Source organism: Bubalus bubalis, chromosome X (genome assembly GCF_019923935.1).
Source record: "Bubalus bubalis isolate 160015118507 breed Murrah chromosome X, NDDB_SH_1, whole genome shotgun sequence".
Classification (NCBI taxonomy): Eukaryota; Metazoa; Chordata; class Mammalia; order Artiodactyla; family Bovidae; genus Bubalus; species Bubalus bubalis.
Window position 1 is genome coordinate 21060964 of NC_059181.1, and position 19158 is coordinate 21080121.

Consider the following 19158-nt stretch of genomic DNA (forward strand, 5'->3'; position numbering starts at 1 on the left):
ATGAGGGAAGCATTGTTCTTTGTAGGCCTGGGCTTCTTTATGTGGTAAATGCTGATAGGACTTGTGAAATGGATGATAAATGGGTCTGAGATTCTGGTCTTAAAATCTTTTGAAACAGCTGCTAGTGGAAGCACTTACTTCTGAGTCATTTCACAGTCATTGTCTTACTTTTCTTCTCTGCTGTTAACATTTCATGGCTTTACTAAGTGCCCACCTTTGGTCAAGTGATTCAAGGGTTTCCTGCTACTTGCTGAAAGCAAAAATACAATTTTGGAGGCAAAAAATAAATAAAATACGACTTAAGTGTGAGGGAGGGCCTATTGCCATCAGTGGGACAGGAAATGAGGATTTTGGATCCTCATAGTGGAGGTGAGTAAAATCTGATGGATGAACGAAAAGTCTGAAGGAGAGATTTTAGAGGCAGAACAACAAAAGGCCAACAAACCTAAAACCTACTGTCAGAGGTAAGAGAAGAAAGAGGGACCAGCAAAGGAGAGAAACCAATCGAGTTCCCATCAGTTCATGCAAACAAAGACAGTGGAAATACCTTTCTCTCCAGGATTCAAGTCTACCTTATAAACTGCTTATTTCAACTGCTTTACTATAGCTGTTTTGTTTAAAAAATATGTATTTTCAAATCGTGGACATGTACTCCCATCCCAGTGGTGATGTCCCTCTCCTCTCTCTCCAACAGATTGACTTTGTGGCCCACGGTGACATTCCATACTCTTCCGCTGGCTCTGATGATGTTTACAAGCATATAAAGGAAGCAGGTGAGGGGTCCTCCTGTGTTCACCTGTCCCCTACGGCATGACACTGAGGTTTAGTAAGAGACGTCAGCCCCGGATCTGCAGCACATTCTTACAAGGCATGGACTTTCAGATGTTTCCCAGAGAGCCTCTGCAAGCCTCTGTTGACATGTGCTAAGGCTCAGCTGTGGCACAGACACCAGTTAGGTGTTTATGTGGAAATTAACCTGAGCACCAAAATACTCGACTTCCAGTTTGAGGCTCAATTTTAGAGGACGTAAAATCACAGGACTCTTATTTTTCTTTATTGAAGAATACTTGATTTACAGTGTTGTGTTAGTTTCTGGTATACAGCAAAGTGATTCAGCTATACATATATATGTATTCTTTTGTGTATTCTTTTCCATGATAGATTATTACAAGATATTGAATATAGTTCCCTGTGCTCTACAGTAGGACCTTGCTGTTTATCTATTTTATATATATTAGTGTGTATCTGCTAGGGCTTCCCAGGTGGTACAAGTGTTAAAGAATCCACCTGCCAATGCAGAAGACATAAGAGACATGGGTTTAATCCCTGGGTTGGGAAGATCCCCTGGAGAAGGACATGGCAACCTACTCCAGTATTCTTGCCTGGAGAATCCCATGAACAGAGAGAGGAGCCTGGTGGGCTAAAGTCCACGGGGTCACAAAGAGTCAGACATGACTGAGCAACTGAGCACACACACACTGTGAATCTATTAATCCCAATCTCCTAATTTATCCCCTCCTCCAACCCTGTTGTTTGAAAGGCAATCATTTTCCTCATTAACAATGAAATTATTCTATGCTCCCAAGAAAGTTCCTTCCAGAAGAGGACAGATAACTGGCTAATTAATGATGTGGACTCCCTGTCTTCCTAGTCCAGTCCTACCATATGTCATTCTGTCATATGATAATATCCTCAGGCACCATACACAGAGGCAAAAAAAATGGATACATTTATTTGTGGAATCAGGTAAACTGCTTTCCTCCTGAAGCAGTTAACTCATGTCCTGGAAGGCAGACAAGGTGCCTGAGCTTTGGCAGTTGTCCCATTTGTCACTAGGCCTTTCTCTTCGGGGCAGAGACTCTGGTTGGTCCCAGGGACTTACTGGGGGGCTGGGAAGAGGGGAGTTTCCTTCCCTGTGGGCTCCCTAGAATTACTTTCTTTGTCCAGTGCTCGCCATGCGCCCATGCTGCTCAGACTCTAGGGAAATGGCTGCTGGGGCATCAGAGCAGACCTGTGGTTTAGACCCTCGGTGGGGCCTCAGTGCTCCCTGGTACCATCTGCCTCCTCTTTGTCCCCTCCTGCCCTGATTTGCCCATACCTCCTTGTGTCCTTGCCTCTTCCCCCGCGTCCTGAGGAGAGGGCTGTGTTTTCTGTCCCAGGCTGGCCTCTTTACCCTCCCTTCTCTGGAGCATGTTTTCCTTCATTCTTCCTCCCTTTGTGATCCAGGGTGCTCACTCTCCGGTGGTTTCTCATCAGCTTACAAACACACAGAAGTCTGCAGAGACTAACCCCAGACCTTCCTCCCGCCCTCCTCCTGCCTCTCCCTCCACTCACATCCTTGCTCAGTTTTCCTCTCAGGGGCAACTGTCGTTCCTCATCCACATACGCTGACTTTTGTCCCATCCTGGCTCAGTTCTCAGATGGCCCTTGGGCCACCCAGTCCAGTGGTCTCAGCTCAGTCCCTCCAGGCATAATGACCCTGCTGACCGTGTTCTTCTCCTAAACTCTCTTGTCTTTGCTTCCATTTCCGGGACACTTCTGGGACCTTCCAATTTCCTGTTGCTCTCTGACCACTGCCGGGTTTTGTTGCTGGGTTTCTCTCCCTATCTCACCAGCCTTGCTCTGTGCTCTACCTTCCACACACCATACACTCCAGGCACACGGAGTCTGTCCTTTGTACTTTGTACATGGAGTCCGCTTTGTCCCTTGCTCCAGTTGTCCTCTGAGCTTGGAACGCTCTTCCTCTGAGTTTCTTGGTCAGGGCCCCCTGAGGAGCCAGCCTGGACATGCCCTCTCTCCCTGGGGCATGATTCAACACACCCCGCGCCCTCCTCAGATGCAGATACTCATTGCACAGAGACCTCCTTTTCAACTGCCTTCTCTTGGCAGCCTGATTGTGTGTGTGTCCCTAGCTAGAGTGAAGTGCCGCAGGCCATGGCCATGTCTCATCCATCTCTGCATCCCCAGCACAGTCCCTGGTACATCTGTGGTGCTCCTTGAGTGCTGGCGGAACAAGAGAATGCTTTTATAGAGTACGATGGGGAGGGAGCCTACGATGGAAGCCTTCGTCTGCAGGGGCTCTTCCCAACACACGGGGAAAGGAGCCATTTACCTAGATAGCATTACCTAGATAATTGCACAACACACTTCTGTCTTGTGGAATTAATTGTTCGTATCATTTAGATGTAAGGGTGATATTTTGGCCTGAATGATACTGTTGTTCGTATCCAGTTTGTTGGCTTTCTATTGGTATTTTTACCTCTGAGTCCCTCACACACTTCTTTATTGAAGGAGATGCTTGCTGCTGCTGCTGCTAAGTTGCTTCAGTCGTGTCCGACTCTGTGCGACCCCATAGACGGCAGCCCACCAGGCTCCCCCGTCCCTGGGATACTCCAGGCAAGAACACTGGAGTGGGTTGCCATTTCCTTCTCCAATGCATGAAAGTGAAAAGTGAAAGGGAAGTCGCTCAGTCGTGTCCGACGCTGAGCGACCCCGTGGACTGCAGCCTACTAGGCTCCTCCATCCATGGGATTTTCCAAGCAAGAGTACTGGAGTGGGGTGCCATTGCCGTCTCCAAGGAGATGCTTATGATATGCTAAATTACTCCAAACCATCTTCGCCTTACAGCCCAACAAAATCTCAGTGAAAGATGGAAGGAATCACTCTTTGACTTGTTTCAAAAATGACTAAGGTCCAAGGACTTCCCTGGTGATCCAGGGGTTGGGACTCTGTGCTTCCACTGCAGGGGACATGGGTTCAATCCCTGGTCAGCGAACTAAGATTCCACATGCCATGGGGCATGGCTAAAAAACAAAAACAAAAACCCAAATGACTATGATCTGAATGAAAGATCTTTGAAATTATATCTAAAATTTGCATTTTTCTCGCTGTACTTTATAACAGGCAAGAACTCAAAATTTTTAACTGCTCTTTTGGTGAATGTATAATGGAAAGGAGTCTTGGCTATCCCCAGTGCTGGTCATTTTCCCTAGCTGAGGTTTTCCATCAGTGTCACAGGATTTCAAATCAAACCAGGAATCAAAATAGTCATTGCTGGGATTTTTAAAATACTCAGCCCGCCCAGATTATATCCATTTGGATTACATAAAAAAGACAACTGGGGCAAAGGTAATTACTTCTATCCTCTTAGAGGGTCAGGTGGTTTTCCTGACTCTAAATGTGGAGCTGTCCATGGTGGAGGGGGTGGTACAGTACATTACCTTGATTCCTTAGCTTTTCCACCCATCTCCCTCCATCTGACCGCCTTCCATAAACTTCCGTAAGCCTATTGCTGCCTGAGAATCTTGGAGTGAAGAAGTGTTTGAGGAAGGCATGGGCTGGAACTGGTATTGTAGCTAAAGGTAGGTGCAGAAGTAGTGGGTTGGCCAAAAAGTTTGTTCAGGGTTTTCCGTACAATGCAACAGAGAAACTCCAATGAACTTTTTGACCAACCCAATAGATTTTTTAATGGCATAGTTTATTTTCTGCTATTTTACTGTCTACCATTGGAGAAGGAAATGGCAACCCACTGCAGTATTCTTGCCTGAAGAATCCCATGGACAGAGGAGCCTGGCAGGCTATAGTCCATGGGGTCGCAAAGAGTCAGACACGACTGAGTGACTAACACACAGACTAACACAACACACACTGTGTACCATACATCTCATCTATAGGGACTGCACTGAACCCGTGCCTGCCTCCCTCCATGCATTAAAGCATCATTTGGCATGGCGCATGGCACAGACACTGTAGTAGAGTGAGTTACCATGCTTTCCATAGGGACTTCAGGAAGCCGAATACACACTTCATTATGTTTGAGCTGCCCCTGTTGCTGGTGTCTGCCACCAAAGCCCTCTTCCCTGCTCCCTGGGGGCCACCGGAACTCCACCCATGTTGGTCCAGCATCCTCCCCCTCAGCCTGCGGCCGCTGCTGCCTTTTCCCAATACTCAGGGACCTTCAGACTCTGAGCATAGCACAGGCTCCTGAGGGTCAGTTGCCCAGTCTTCTGCCCCCTCTCTGGCATCACTGTCAGCCCTGGGTACAACTGACGCTTGCACATCTCCCATGAGGGGGAGTGCCCTCTCTCCTGAGGCAGCCCATTCCATCTTTGGAAGCTTTTGATTCTTGTGGGTTAATGCATGAACTGCTGAGTGGATCCACAAGGCTGGAACTGTTGGTGGGGAAATGGGATATGAATATGAATAATACAGGGCCCTCACCTTCGAAAGAGAACACAGCCAGATATAAATAATTACACCAAAGTATTAGAAGCCTGTGGGTGAGGCGTGTCCAAAGGTGGGAGTATATGAAGAAGTGTAGTGTATTTGGAGAAAATCAACGATGTTCATGTGGTGAAGGGTGTGTGGAGGTGACAGCAGAGAGAGACTGGCAGGTGGTGGGACGGGTGGCTTAGGCTTAACTCTGTGTGTCATGTGGAGCCAGATGCCCCTCTGAGGCAGGGAGTGCCAGGAGCAGGTGTGGCAAAGGACCAGCTGGGGAGGGGGAGAGTAATTTCTGTAACCAAACTTTGTTGTTGTTCATTTGCTTAGTTGTGTCTGACTCTTTGTGACCCCATGGACTGCAGCACACCAGGCTTCCCTGTCCTTCACCAACTCCCAGAGTTTACTCAAATTCACGTCCATTGAGTCAGTGATGCCATCCAACCACCTTGTCCTTTGCCATCCCCTTCTCCTGCCTTAAATGTTTCCCAGCATCAGGGAATGATGAAACTTTTCCAAATGAGTCAACTTTTTGCATCAGGTGGCCACAGTATTGGAGCTTCAGCATCAGTCCTTCCAGTGAATAGTCAGGGTTGATTTCCTTTAGGATTGACTGGCTTGATCTACTTGCAGTCCAAGGGACTCTCAAGAGTCTTCTCCAACACCACAGTTCAAAAGCATCAATTCTTCAGAGCTTAGCTTTCTTTATGGTCCAACTCTCACATCCATACATGACTACTGGAAAAACCATAGCTTTGACTATACGAACCTTTGTTGGTAACCAAACTTAGGATCTCCTATCTCCACAGATGACAGAAAAGCCACTCTTGACTCTTAAGTAATTCAGACACCTCAAGATTTGCACTCAGACTACGTGGACTCAACTTTTGGCCTTCTCCTCCTGCTGTGATTTGAGTGTTGACTTGAGTGGGGTGAGGGTCTGGCTCTGCTGACCTTTGGTCATGGTATTTTGAGACCTGCTCAGCCATCATCCCTGGCTAGCAGATCCCCAGCACTGCCCTTTGACACTCAGCCTCCCGCTCCATCTGTTTGCAGCCACCTCCCACTTTGGCTTGTCCTTGCCACAGCCTCAGCCATGGGATTCACTTCCCCATACTGCAGTCAGGCTGGTCTTAGGTCCCGGCTCCCTTCAGTGTTCCTTGAGAGGGTCTCTGGCCACATCAGAATTGCCCTCTGCCGTTTACTGGAGGGCCTTGGGGGGAGCTGCATTAGGCCCTAAGGAACGCTCTCCCCAGGCCCCACATGTTGTCATGGGGTCTCTGTAGGGCCATTTCCTCCCAGAGTGCCTCGAGGTGAACAAGGCACTAGCCCCTCTACTCTGGGCTTTCTACAGGGGTCTCTTCCTTGCCTCTGCCCCTGGGGGTTGAACCCACATCAGGGCGAGACACAGGCCCTGCTCATAGTCTCTTGCTCCTGCTCCTTACCTCCTGATCCCTCTCAGCATTTCCCTCAATCCCAGGAGGAACTTTTTTTCTTCCTGGAGGGCTTAGTTACTCTGCAGGATGTGGAATTTTAATCCATTTCGAGTTTATATTTTTACATGGTGTTAAAGAATGTTTGAATTTCATTTTTTTTACCTGTAGGTGTCCAGTTTTCCCAGCACCATTTATTGACAAGGATGTCTTTTCTCCATTGTACAGTCTGCCCCCTTTGTGATAGAGTAATTGACCACAGGTGTGTGGGTTTATTTCTGAGTTTTCTATCCTGTTCCATTGATCTATATATCTGCTTTTGTGACAGTACTATCCTGCTTTGATGACTGTAGCTTTCTAGTATAGTCTGAAGTCAGGAAGCTTGATTCCTCCAGCTCCATTTTTCTTTTTCAAGATTGCTTTGAGAATTTGGAGTCTTTTGTGTCTCCATCCAAATTTAAAATTTCTGTTGTAGTTCTAGTAAAAATGCCATTTGTACTTTGATAGGGATTGTATTGAATCTGTAGAGTGCATTGGGTAGTATAAGCATTTTGACAGTATTGGTTCTTCCTATTAAAAAACAGGTATATCTTTCATCTGTTTATGTCATCTTCAATTTCACCAGATTCTTGTCTTTGATAACACTTGTGACTTCTTTACAGCCTTGTATTGGTACACTCAAATATATCTTTGAGGACTTTAAGGAAGTTCTATGAGAACTTGGCACCCTCTGTGCTTGTTTGTTTCTTCTCAGTCCCAGTAGAGTACAGATGAAAAGGCCTTCGTGTGGTGAAACCACCATTGAGAGTAGATTGCTCTTAGAAGGTGCTCTCATCGAGCACCCCCTGGGCATGTCTTTAGATCAGAGACAATAAAAATACTGCATCCTTCTTCTTTTCCTTTGCTATAACATGGTGCAGAACTCCCTGGGGAAGAAGGGGAGTTGCTGTGATCTCACAAATTCTTTGACTCGACTGCTATGCTCCATTCACTTACTCATGTAATTTGCATGTATTGAGAACGTTCCATGTGCTAGACACTGGGGCACTGAACTGGGTGCTGGACACATAAAGATGATCAAGACACAGCCTGTGCTTTCAGAGTGCTCCCTTTCCACAAGGAAATGGATACTGAAAATGCTTTTGTTAATAGCAGTCAAGTTTATATTTTAATGGCTGTGGATTCTGCCTGGTGACATCAGGAAAGACTTCCCAGAGGCATAGCCTTAAGACTGGACCCTGTATGATGAGGAGCTACTCTGCAGCTGCTGTGGGCAGGGAAGGGGTTTCTGGGGCAGGAAAGAAGGGCTTGAAATGAGCAAATGCCGAGAGCCAGGTGAGTGCCTGGTGCATCCAGGGAACAGGTCCAGTATGACAAACATGCAGTGTCTGTGGCAGGTAGGGAGTGCCTGGAATTGAGCCTGGCAGAGTCGGCTGGGGCCAGATGTGAAAGCCACCGTGACCTAGGAGCTGCCACTTTGTCCTGGACAGGAGAGTCATTCAAGAAAATGGGTCACCTGAGATCATCTTAGTTGTTTTTTCTTCATCCTGTCTTTTCTATTCGAACAGGGATGTTTGTTCCGACACAGAGAACAGAAGGCATCTCAACATCAGACATCATCACCAGGATTGTCTGTGACTATGATGTTTATGCCAGTTGCAACCTCCAGAGAGGGTACACAGCCAAGGAACTGAATGTCAGCTTTATCAATGTAAAAGCGCCACCCCACACCTCTGAGGACCAGCGCGTCACGCTACTGCGGGCACTGTTTACAAATCACTTACTTTACACCAATCGATATTCTTGATGTTTTACATTTATTGTCTCATTTAGTCCACATAACAGCCCAACAATGTATTATTATCCCCATTTTATAGATGGAGAAATCAATGTCCAAATGGGTAACGTAATTTGACCAAGGCATACAGGTAGTGAGTGAACATCACATTTTTTAAGGGAGCTGCCTCACCTCCCTTTGCACACCCCAACCTCCCCATTTAGAGTTCTCAGACTTGGGTGAAGGGTTTCTGAGAGATCTGCTCTCATGAAAGGCAAGAGTTGTCTTCTGCTCCAAGGGAAGAAAGGAGCACAGAGGCTCTACAAAGCTAAACTCAGAGAAAGTGTGTTCTTATTTTAACGGTTTATAATTTTCCTTTTATTAAGGCCTTACAGATGCTCATTAGAAACTTTAACATTGCTTTTTTTCCTTTTTGTCCCGAGAAATTACAGCCACTTAAAAAAAGCCCAAAGTCTTTGGCCTCCTTTTGTATTTCTGCTGTATTGTTCCCACAGAGCCGCTGTTAGTTTAATAATAGAGCACCCATTAAAACAATCTTTAAAAACAAGCTGTTAAAAAGCAAAGAGGGCAGCCCAGTTGCTAGAGGTGATGTTGGTGAGTCTGGATGACTATGTTTGCCTGAACTCCAAGGAACTGATCGAGGTGAACAAAATAAGAGCTCTCCACTCATACAGAATTTCCACCACCCGGCTTCCCCCCTAGCTAAGTCAGTAAAGAATCTGCCTGCAATGTAGGAGACCAGGGTTTGATCCCTGGGGTGGGAAGATCCTCTGGAGAAGGAAATGGCAACCCACCCCAGTATTCTTGTCTGGAGAATCCCGTGGACAGAGGAGCCTGGCAGGCTACAGTCCATGGAGTCGCAAGAGTTGGACACGACTTAGCGACTAAAGTGAAAGTGAAAGTGAAGTTGCTCAGTCGTGTCTGACTGTTAGCGACCCCATGGACTACAGCTCACCAGGCCCTCCGTCCATGGGATTTTCCAGGCAAGAGTACTGGAGTGGGGTGCCATTGCCTTCTCCGTTAACAGCGGCTAGGCATATTATATTTACTTGGAGCTGGTATACTTGGTGACAGCCTTAGTGCCGTTGGACACGGCGTGCTTGGCCAGCTCCCCAGGTAGCAGCAAGTGCACGGTGGTCTGGATCTCCCTGGATGTGATAGTAGAGTGCTTTAATGCGCCAGGCGCGATGCCTCGCCAGTGATGCGCTTGAAAATGTCGTTGATGAAGGAGTTTATGATTCCCATGGCCTTGGACCAGATGCCGGTGTCCGGATGAACTTGCTTCAGCACCTTGTACACGTACACAGAGTAGTGACTAAACCACACCCCCCCCAAATAGATACGGTGATTTTTCTACAAAACTAGATGTTTTTAATTATATGAAGCCACAGTTATCCAGAAGTTTATACAAACTGGTCATTGGCTTCCGAATGAGGCAGGGCTCTTTCAGTGATCGTAAGTTAGTGATTATCAGTTGTCCTCAGGAGGTAGGGAGTGTTGGGAGTCCGGGCTCTGTGGCTTTGTACAGACTGGGCAACAAAATGGAAAATGTCAGGTTCAAGTGGCAAACAGAACAAGTGGCTGAAAAGAATTCAGTCAAAGTGATTAGTTGGTATCTTACAGAGCATAAAGCCCTGGTTATTTCAATAAATTAAACTGCCTGTTCTTTTAAATTGAATTCAGTCACCCATCCAGGCATGCTGAGCCATTTCTGAAAGTTATTGCTCGCGCTCTTTCAACGGCCTGTGATAAGCCACTTAGCTCAGGGAACCATGTAGTCCATGTGGATGTGCCCATTGCCTTTCTGTGACCACAAGCTGCGCTGTGGCACAGAGAGTGCATCACGTGTTGGGTGAGTGTGTAGATGAATCACAGAACCTCGAGTGGCAGGAACCTGACGAGGGTCAGTCACCAGCCCGAGTCCCTGAATTTGTCAATAGAAAAATGAGGAAAGTTGAGTTCGGAGGGACCTGGCTCAAGTCCCTCAAGCAAAGTAGAGGCAGAAGCAATAGCAGCCTCCCAGCCTTGTGCGCCCTGGTCCAGAGCCCAGTCTGGTGTTCCGAGCAGCTCCTGAGAGCAGTGGAGAGTCGCCTGTATTATATACAGCTGGCTGCAGCACATGGCGCACACCTCGCCCTGAGGCTGCAGTGACGTTTGTGAAGTCTCCATCAGGGACTCCGGCCAGGTTTGCAATACTGTATGTGGCTCCAAAAATCCTGAAATATGAAATGGGCTTCAATTCCATATAGTGAAGAAAGGTGAGAAATCTTATTACCCCTTCAGGAGGAAATGTATTATGCTTTCATGGAGGAAAAGAGCCTTTGTTTCATGGTATCTCCATGGTTTTGATTCCACTTTCACCAGGTAACATGATTAAATGCTTCTGTTGCTTATGAGTAATCAAACAGCCAACACACACTGAACTTCTACTAAATGCCAGGCATTGTGCCAAGTACTTACATGCATTATCTGATCTAACTGTTACAGCAACCCTGTAGGGTAGGGACAGTAATTATCCCTATTTTACAGATGAGAAAACTGAGGTTTAGAGATGGCAGGTGAGTTGCCCAGCATCTGATGCCTTCTAGGCACATAGGTATAGCAGTGCGGCATCAAGGCTATGAACAAAGTCCCAGTCCAGAGAAGCGCTCAGAACAAAATTTTCTTCATTACCAAGGAAACTGATGTGCTTCCATTAGCTTAATGGGAAATATCATGACAGTGACAATTTCAGTGTAATACATGGGTGCTAAGGCCCAGCCAGTGGCTCACTTATTTCAACCAATATTGGTTTTAACAATGTCTCAGTAAAATAGAGAACTCGGGCTGCTTCTGAGTGGCCATTCTGTGTACAGTTCATATTTTTGTCTAAGTGTCAGGAGAACTGAGGGGATGCATTCACCTAGTATCTATCCAAAATAAACAGCAAATGGATACTTTTGGTTCTTCTCTTGTATAAGTGAATTCAACTTTATTTATAAGGAAGAGAACATTACAACCACTTGTACTTCACTATACCCATTCAAATAGACTAATCAGAAGTGACTTTTCTTACAAGAGATGGGCCTTCCCATCAATCCAGCCCTTGGAAACTAGCATCCTGACTCTTCAGGTTAAGAACATGCACAAGTTGAAATAAAATCTGACCATCTGTGAGTGACTAATCTCTCCCAAGCACTTTTGGGTAAATGTCTTTCTTTCTCCTTTAATTTTTGACCAGGAGAAGAAGTACCGCTTCCAAAACCAGGTAGACAAGATGAAGGAAAAGGTCAAAAACATGGAAGAAAGATCAAAGGAATTTGTTAGCAGAGTGGAAGAAAAGAGTCATGATCTAATTCAGAAGTGGGAAGAGAAATTGAGGGAATTCATTGGTAACTTCTAGAACTGTTTGGGCCTGATGGAGCATGGGTATGTAATTATTTCATTTCTTCCTACAATAATGGGTGTTTTCAGTTTATCCTCCTTTCCAAGGAACTACTCAAGGGTGTCCTTTATCAGTCCAATATGTGATCTCCACTTTGGGCATTAGCCCAAATGACTTCAAGTCTATGCACTTCTTTATTTAGTTTCTGCTTTTCCTTTCTATATGGCACCCAGGAGTGCTCAAAACCAACTCTGTTCTCTATTTCTTGTTTGAAGCCATTTGGTAGTCACTGAATGTCTATTACTGCAAAGGTTGTTTTCATAGCCCAATCTCCCAGTTGGAGGATGCATAGCTTGGGGGTAAGGGTGAAGTGGGTCAGTGGCATCATGGATCTTGTGTTATAAAACAATGCCAGAGCTTCTTGGATGGACTAGAGGAGGAGGATGCAGAAAAAATGTAGCTGCCTGGATCACTTTTTATTGTCAGGAACTCCTGTTTCATTGGTTGGAACAGAGAAAGAAGAGGTGAGACTTTGTACTCATGCCCTGATTTGCCCCTGTTTTTTCCGTGATATATATGTGCTGGGATAAGGCATAAAAGTCTTAGGGGACTGAGGCCATGATCTGAATCTTAAAACTGAGACAGAAAATGCAGACAGGATTGCTTGCCTAAATTCTATATAGAATTCTGAGTGAAAATTACATAAAGAGAAAAGAAAATTCTGGAAACCACCTTGTACTCCACTGGTATTTCTATTGTGTGTGTACTTCCGGAGTAAATAACCAGTATTATGAGCAGAATTAATAAAGAGGGTTCTATGGAAGACTTTATTTAAAAAAAATTGATGTGTAGTTAATTTACAATGTTGTGTTAATTTCTGTAGTATAGCAAAGTAATATATATATATATATATATGTATAATATAGACATACACACATTTTTTTAATACTCTTTTCCATTATGGTTATCTTAGGATATGGAGTATTGTTCTCTGTGCTATATACAGTAGAACATGTTTATCCATTTTATGCCTAAAAGCTTACATCAGCTAACCCCAACCTCCCACTCTATCCCTCCCCCAACCCCCTCCTCCCTTGGAAATCACCAATCTATTCTCTCTCTCTGTGATTCTATTTCATGGATAGCTTCATTTGTGTCATATTTTAGATTCCACATATAAGTATATCATATGGTATTTGTCTTTCTGACTTCACTTAGTATGATAAGTGTTAAGTCCATCCATGTTGCTGAAAATGGTATTATTTTATTTTGTTTATGGCTGAGTAGTATTTTATTGTGTGTGTGTGTGTGTGTGTGTGTGTGTATACACACATATATACCATGCCTTCTTTATCTACTCTTATTTTGATGGACATTTAGGTTGTTGTCATGACTTGGCGATTGTGAATAGCACTGCTAGGAACATGGGGGTGCATCTATCTTTTTGAATTACAGTTTTGTCTGGATATATGCCCAGGAGTGGGATTGCATGACCATATATGGTAAGTCTTAGTTTTCTGAGGAAACTCCAAACTGTTTTCCACAGTGGCTGCACCAACTTAAATTCCCAGCAACAGTGCAAGAGGGTTCCTTTTTCTTCACACCTACTTCAGTGTTTGTTATTTGTAGACTTTTTAATGATGGCCATTCTGACTGGTGGGAAGTGCTACCTTATTGTAGTTTTGATTTGCATTTCTCTAATAATTAGTGATTGCCTCTTGACCATCTGTATGTCCTTTATGGAGAAATGTCTATTTAAGTCTTCTTCCCATTTTTGGATTTTTTTGTTGTTACTGAGGTTGTATTAGCTATTTGCATATTTTGGAAAGTAAGCCCTTGTTGGTCTCATCATTTGAAAATATTTTCTCCTACTCTGTAGGTTGTCTTTTCATTTTATGCTTTCCTTTGTTGTGCAGAAGCTTATAAATTTGAATAGGTCTCATTTGTTTATTTTGATTGCCTTAGGAAACTGACCTAGGAAAACACTGGTATGATTTCTGTCAGAATATTTGGCCCATGACCTCTTCTAGGAGTTCTAAGGTGTCGTGCCTTATGTTTAAGTCTATAACCCATTTTGAGTTTATTCTTGTGTATGGTGAGAGGGTGTGATTGTTCCAACTTCATTGATTTGCATGTGGTTTTCCAACATTCCCAGCACCACTTGCTGAAGAGACTGTCTTTTCCCCACTGATTTTCAACTAAGGAGGCAAGAATACACTATTGATTGTATGTATGTGGATTTATTTCTGGGCTTTCTATATTCTGTGCCGTTGATCCATATGTCTGTTTTTGTACCAATATCACTCTGTTTTGATTACTGTAGCTTTATAGTATCATCTGAAGTCTGGGAGGGTGCTGCATGCTGCTTTGTTCTTTTTCTGTAGGGCTGCTTTGGGAAATCTGACGCTTTTGTGGTTCCACATAAATTTTAAGAGTATTCTATGAAAAATGTCATGGGTAATTTGATAGGGATTACATTAAATCTGTAGATTGCTTTGGGTAGTTTGGTCATTTTAACAATACTAATTCTTTCAATCCAAGAGCATGGGATATCTGAAAGAGATAGTTTTAAAGCTAGCTTTCCTTTTAGAACCAAAATAAATGATTCCATTTGATTTCCCTGATTTTTAGTAGCCTAGATTTCCTAGTACAACATGAGAAGTCTCTAACAAAATTGACTTTGGCTGAATTATTTTATTGATGGGTTGTCCCTGCTGCCTCTCTGCTCACTGGAGCTGGTTCATAAGATTGTCTAAAAGTAAAACAAGTAAAAGAACAACACTTGAGAAGTTAGAAGAGATGCTTTGCTAAAAGCCTAGCAGCCTCTAAGTGATTACAGAGGTGCCGGTCATAGGCCAACTGTGTCTTGTTGGCTGAAGCTGAGAGGGGTTGGAGGGCTTGCAAGGGTCAACTTAAGCTTTTGATGACTTTTAGAGAGAGTTTGCAAGAGCAGAGGAGCCAAGGGTCGGGTTCCTTTTCATTTACCCTGGGTTTCACAGCTCGGATCACATTCTCTGGGATTCCATAGTCTCTGTAACAAGTTTGAAATTTCTCATTAATCTAGTGTGTACTTTAATAGTTAACATTTTTCATAACTAATTTTCAGGCTCTGAGGAAAGAACTAGTGGTTTTTTTAAAATGAAAAACCAGGTAGGCATTAATTTGTTTACAGGGGTTCAGAAATGTCTCTGCTGAGAAGTGTGGGCGGTGTACATACCTCAAGTGGGAGGCTGTTTTTTCCCACTGGGAGTGAGCAAAGGCAGGGAAAGGGTATCATGTCATAGCAAGTTGACACACATGAGTCGTTCTGTGCTCCCAGTGTAGGTGGAATAGTAGCTGGAATTGTTCTAGGGGAACTTGCTGACAGTGAATGAGGTGATTTTTAAGAAATAAAACCCAGCTAAGATCCTGGAGGTTTTTCTTTTTAAAACTCGCTATTAGTGTCAAAACTGTTATTAACATTAATTTACTGAATCAGACTTAGATGTTACTTTTTTCCTGTTGACATTAAAAGTACAGGAGCTGTTACAAGGATGTTAAATGCTGAGATAAGTAATTTGCTTTTCATGAATGTGCTATTATTATAATAGTATGTTATTTGTGCATTTGGGACTGGAACTCATTTCTTAAAATAGAGAATCTGCATTATCTGCCAATATAGTACTGATACAAATAACCCACACTTGGAAAGGTAGAAAATACAAGGATTTAGAGTACAGAATTTGGTAAAACAGGTTTAGCTCTTAGTGGGTATGCAATAAATGTTTCTAGATTGCTTTAATGGATGTGTAGTGAAGACCTTGCAGCATTTGTGAAGGATATGGTAAGGGCTGAATCCTCCGTTTTAGAAAAGGCAGAGGAACCAGAGATCAAATGGCCAACATCCACTGGATCATCAAAAAAGCAAGAGAGTTCCAGAAAAACATCTATTTCTGTTTTATTGACTATGCCAAAGCCTTTGACTGGGTGGATCACAATAAACTGTGGAAAATTCTGAAAGAGATGGGCATACCAGACCACCTGACCTGCCTCTTGAGAAACCTATATGCAGGTCAGGAAGCAACAGTTAGAACTGGACATGGAACAACAGACTGGTTCCAAATAGGAAAAGGAGTACGTCAAGGCTGTATATTGTCACCCTGCTTATTTAACTTATATGCAGAGGGCATCATGAGAAACGCTGGGCTGGAAGAAGCACAAGCTGGAATCAAGATTGCCGGGAGAAATATCAATAACCTCAGATATGCAGATGACACCACCCTTATGGCAGAAAGTGAAGAGAAACTAAAAAGCCTCTTGATGAAAGCGAAAGAGGAGAATGAAAACAGTTGGGTTAAAGCTCAACATTCAGAAAACTAAGATCATGGCATCTGCTCCCATCACTTCATGGCAAATAGATGGGGAAACAGTGTCAGACTTTATTTTTTGGGGCTCCAAATTCACTGCAGATGGTGATTGCATCCATGAAATTAAAAGACGCTTACTCCTTGGAAGGAAAGTTATGACCAACCTAGACAGCATATTCAAAAGCAGAGACATTACTTTGCCAACAAAGGTCCGTCTAGTCAAGGCTGTGGTTTTTCCAGTGGTCATGTATGGATGTGAGAGTTGGACTGTGAAGAAAGCTGAGTGCTGAAGAATTGATGCTTTTGAACTGCGGTGTTGGAGAAGACTCTTTAGAGTCCCTTGGGACTGCAAGGAGATCCAACCAGTCCATTCTAAAGGAGATCAGTCCTGGGTATTCATTGGAAGGACTGATGCTGACGCTGAAACTCCAATACTTTGGCCACCTCATGCGAAGAGTTGACTCATTGGAAAAACTAATGTTGAGTTTTAAGCCAACTTTTTCACTCTTCTCTTTTACTTGCATTAAGAGGCTCTTTAGTTCTTCTTCGCTTTCTGCCATAAGGGTGGTGTCATCTGCATATCTGAGGTTATTGATATTTCTCATGATCACTTCATGGCAAATAGATGGGGAAACAGTGGAAACAGTGACAGACTTTATTTTGGGGGGCTCCAAAATCACTGCAGATGGTGACTGCAGCCATGAAATTAAAAGACACAGGAACACAGAGGTTAAGATGGGAGAGAAGTAGATGTGATTTTAAAAGGACAAAATTAAGGGATCTTTCTGGTGCTGGGTGTTCTGTATTTAGACTCTGTTAATACTGATCCCCTTGTTGGTATAATATACTACAGTTTTCATTTTCTTTGGGGGAGACTGTGTACTCTTTCTGTAAAGGCTGTGATCTGTATTCATGATCTGTATTGCAGAAACCAACACAACCTTGCTCTGTGCTATTTCTTACAATTACATGAAAAGCTGCAATTATTTCAAAATAAAATATTTAATAAAAAAAAAAAAAAAAAAAAAAAAAGACACTTGCTCCTTGGAAGAAAAGGTATGACCAACCTAGGCAGCTCATTAAAAAGCAGAGACATTACTTTGCCAACAAAGGTCCGTCTGGTCAAAGCTATGGTTTTTCCAGTAGTCAGGTATGGATGTGAGAGTTGGACTATAAAGAAAGCTGAGCGCCGAAGAATTGATGCTTTTGAACTGTGGTGTTGGAGAGGACTCTTGAGAGTCCCTTGGACAGCAAGGAGATGCAACCAGTCCATCCTAAAGGAAATCAATCCTGAATATTTATTGGAAGGACTGATGCTGAAGCTGAAACTCCAACACTTTTGCCACCTGATGCGAAGAACTGACTCATTTGAAAAGACCCTGATGCTGGGAATGATTGAAGGCGGGAGGAGAAGGGGATGACGGAGGATGAGATAATTGGATGGCATTACCAACTCAATGGACATGAATTTGAGTAAGCTCTGGGAGTTGGTAATGGACAGGGAGGCCTGGCGTGCTGCAGTCCATAGGGTCACAAAGAGTTGGACACGACTGAGCAACTGAACTGAACTGAACTTATGGACTCCATAAAGTGTACCTTGTTTGCTCCTTAAAGCTGCAGGGTCACATCTGACTTTATGTACATCATTCTCAATTATTATTTGTCAGTCAAAGCTTTGGTAATATAACCATGTTGAACTTATGCAAATAACAGTATTGCCATGAAAATAAAAATATTCATTAACAATTTCTAAATTCTGAAGGAATCAGGTAGGGAGAAAATGCAATGGTTTCATCTTTGTTCACAAAAGTATACTTTACCAAATTGCTGTAAGTCATAGACGGCTTAAGAGAAAAGACTTCCTTTAATCTGGAAAAAACAAAACATTAAAAAATAAAAATGTTTTACTTAAACATAGTCATACCTGTACCATGCAAAATAGTCCCCACAAATAAAAACCAACACTTACCTTCAAGAGAATATAAACAATGTTCTAAAGAAAAAGACATAAAATTATATATCTTCCTCATCAGTTCATTCATTTCCATGTAATTAACTCTTGACTTGTCAGTCATTTCCATGGATCTCTTGAAGATGAAACACTTTTGCAAAAGCATCAGAGTAAAACAATAGTTTTCTGTAAATGACAAAAGATTTTTAAATGGCCATGGTTAATTTAAAGATATAATGAGAGATTGTCATTGACAAGGAAATCTGGTTAGTTCCATGACATTTTAATTGTAATTAAGCAATACATATTTCTTGTAATTCTAGTTATTTACTCAGACTTCAAGAATATCATACAAATTCTGGACCACTTATAATGTGTACCTATACAAACATAAAGAAGGCTTAGTATCACTTATTATTTGACAATGCAGCCCATGTAATTTAACACCTCAATTAAGACTAATTAGTTTATTATCTCTCTTTCATAACAAGAGAGAACAAATCTTTTGAGATATTCCAAAGGCCCTCTGGAGAGTCCCAAGGTTACTTCCAGCTCAAAAAGATTTAATTTAGATTTTACTTTTGAAAGTCTGTCAACGTTCCAAAAGTTCTGGACACTTGACTAACAGGATCACAGATCATTATGCAAAAATAAAGTGACAAAATATTTTAAAGGCAAATATAAGTTACATAGTTGTAGGCAAAACTTAGCTCATTTAATATTAAGAAGTTTCAGTTTTCTTATATAATCAAAGACCTAATTAAAACAACATGAAGCACAGGAAATAATTTTGGTAAGACACAAAATTTTTGCTTTCTAGGCAGAGCAGACCCTCATAATCTCTTTACCAAGAGCAGACCAAAAGTCTAAGTAAACTTTTTCCATTTAGTAGATGAAAGAAAATTAAGTTTTAGTTTTATGTAAGTATACTATTGATATTAAAACTTATTTAAAAAGCCTTACAATTCAATTTTATCCATCTTGATTACACAAGGTAAAATTCTTTCCTCACGAGTGCCCACGTCCATTTAGTTGCTCCTTTATTC

The 19158-nt window shown here is 42.8% G+C and overlaps 1 protein-coding gene and 1 long non-coding RNA gene across 8 annotated transcripts in view; one reads left to right on the top strand and one right to left on the bottom strand.

Annotated features, from left to right (window-relative positions):
• The window catches only part of LOC102403295 (choline-phosphate cytidylyltransferase B-like), a 205361-nt gene extending 193217 nt beyond the window's left edge, over positions 1–12144 (top strand). For 2 of the 7 annotated variants that reach the window (XR_006548588.2, XR_006548591.1), the window contains 2 exons: positions 695–773; positions 8222–9200. Coding sequence is in view for 1 of the 7 variants with exons in the window: in XM_044936868.1 (XP_044792803.1) it covers positions 695–773; positions 8222–8364; positions 11672–11833 (384 nt within the window). In the remaining 6 variants the exon portion in view is untranslated. Of the gene's footprint in view, positions 1–694; positions 774–8221; positions 9205–11671 lie in introns of those variants that run through there. The other 5 variants (XM_044936868.1, XR_006548587.2, XR_006548586.2 and 2 more) reach the window with 5 other exon arrangements.
• A 1934-nt stretch (positions 12145–14078) lies between these two features.
• The window catches only part of LOC123331902, a 92385-nt gene continuing 87305 nt past the window's right edge, over positions 14079–19158 (bottom strand). The window contains exons 4-6 of the long non-coding RNA XR_006548709.1: positions 18131–18298; positions 17982–18030; positions 14079–14846 (exon numbers count right to left, since the gene is read on the bottom strand). This is a non-coding gene — a long non-coding RNA (uncharacterized LOC123331902). The remainder of the gene's footprint in view (positions 14847–17981; positions 18031–18130; positions 18299–19158) is intronic.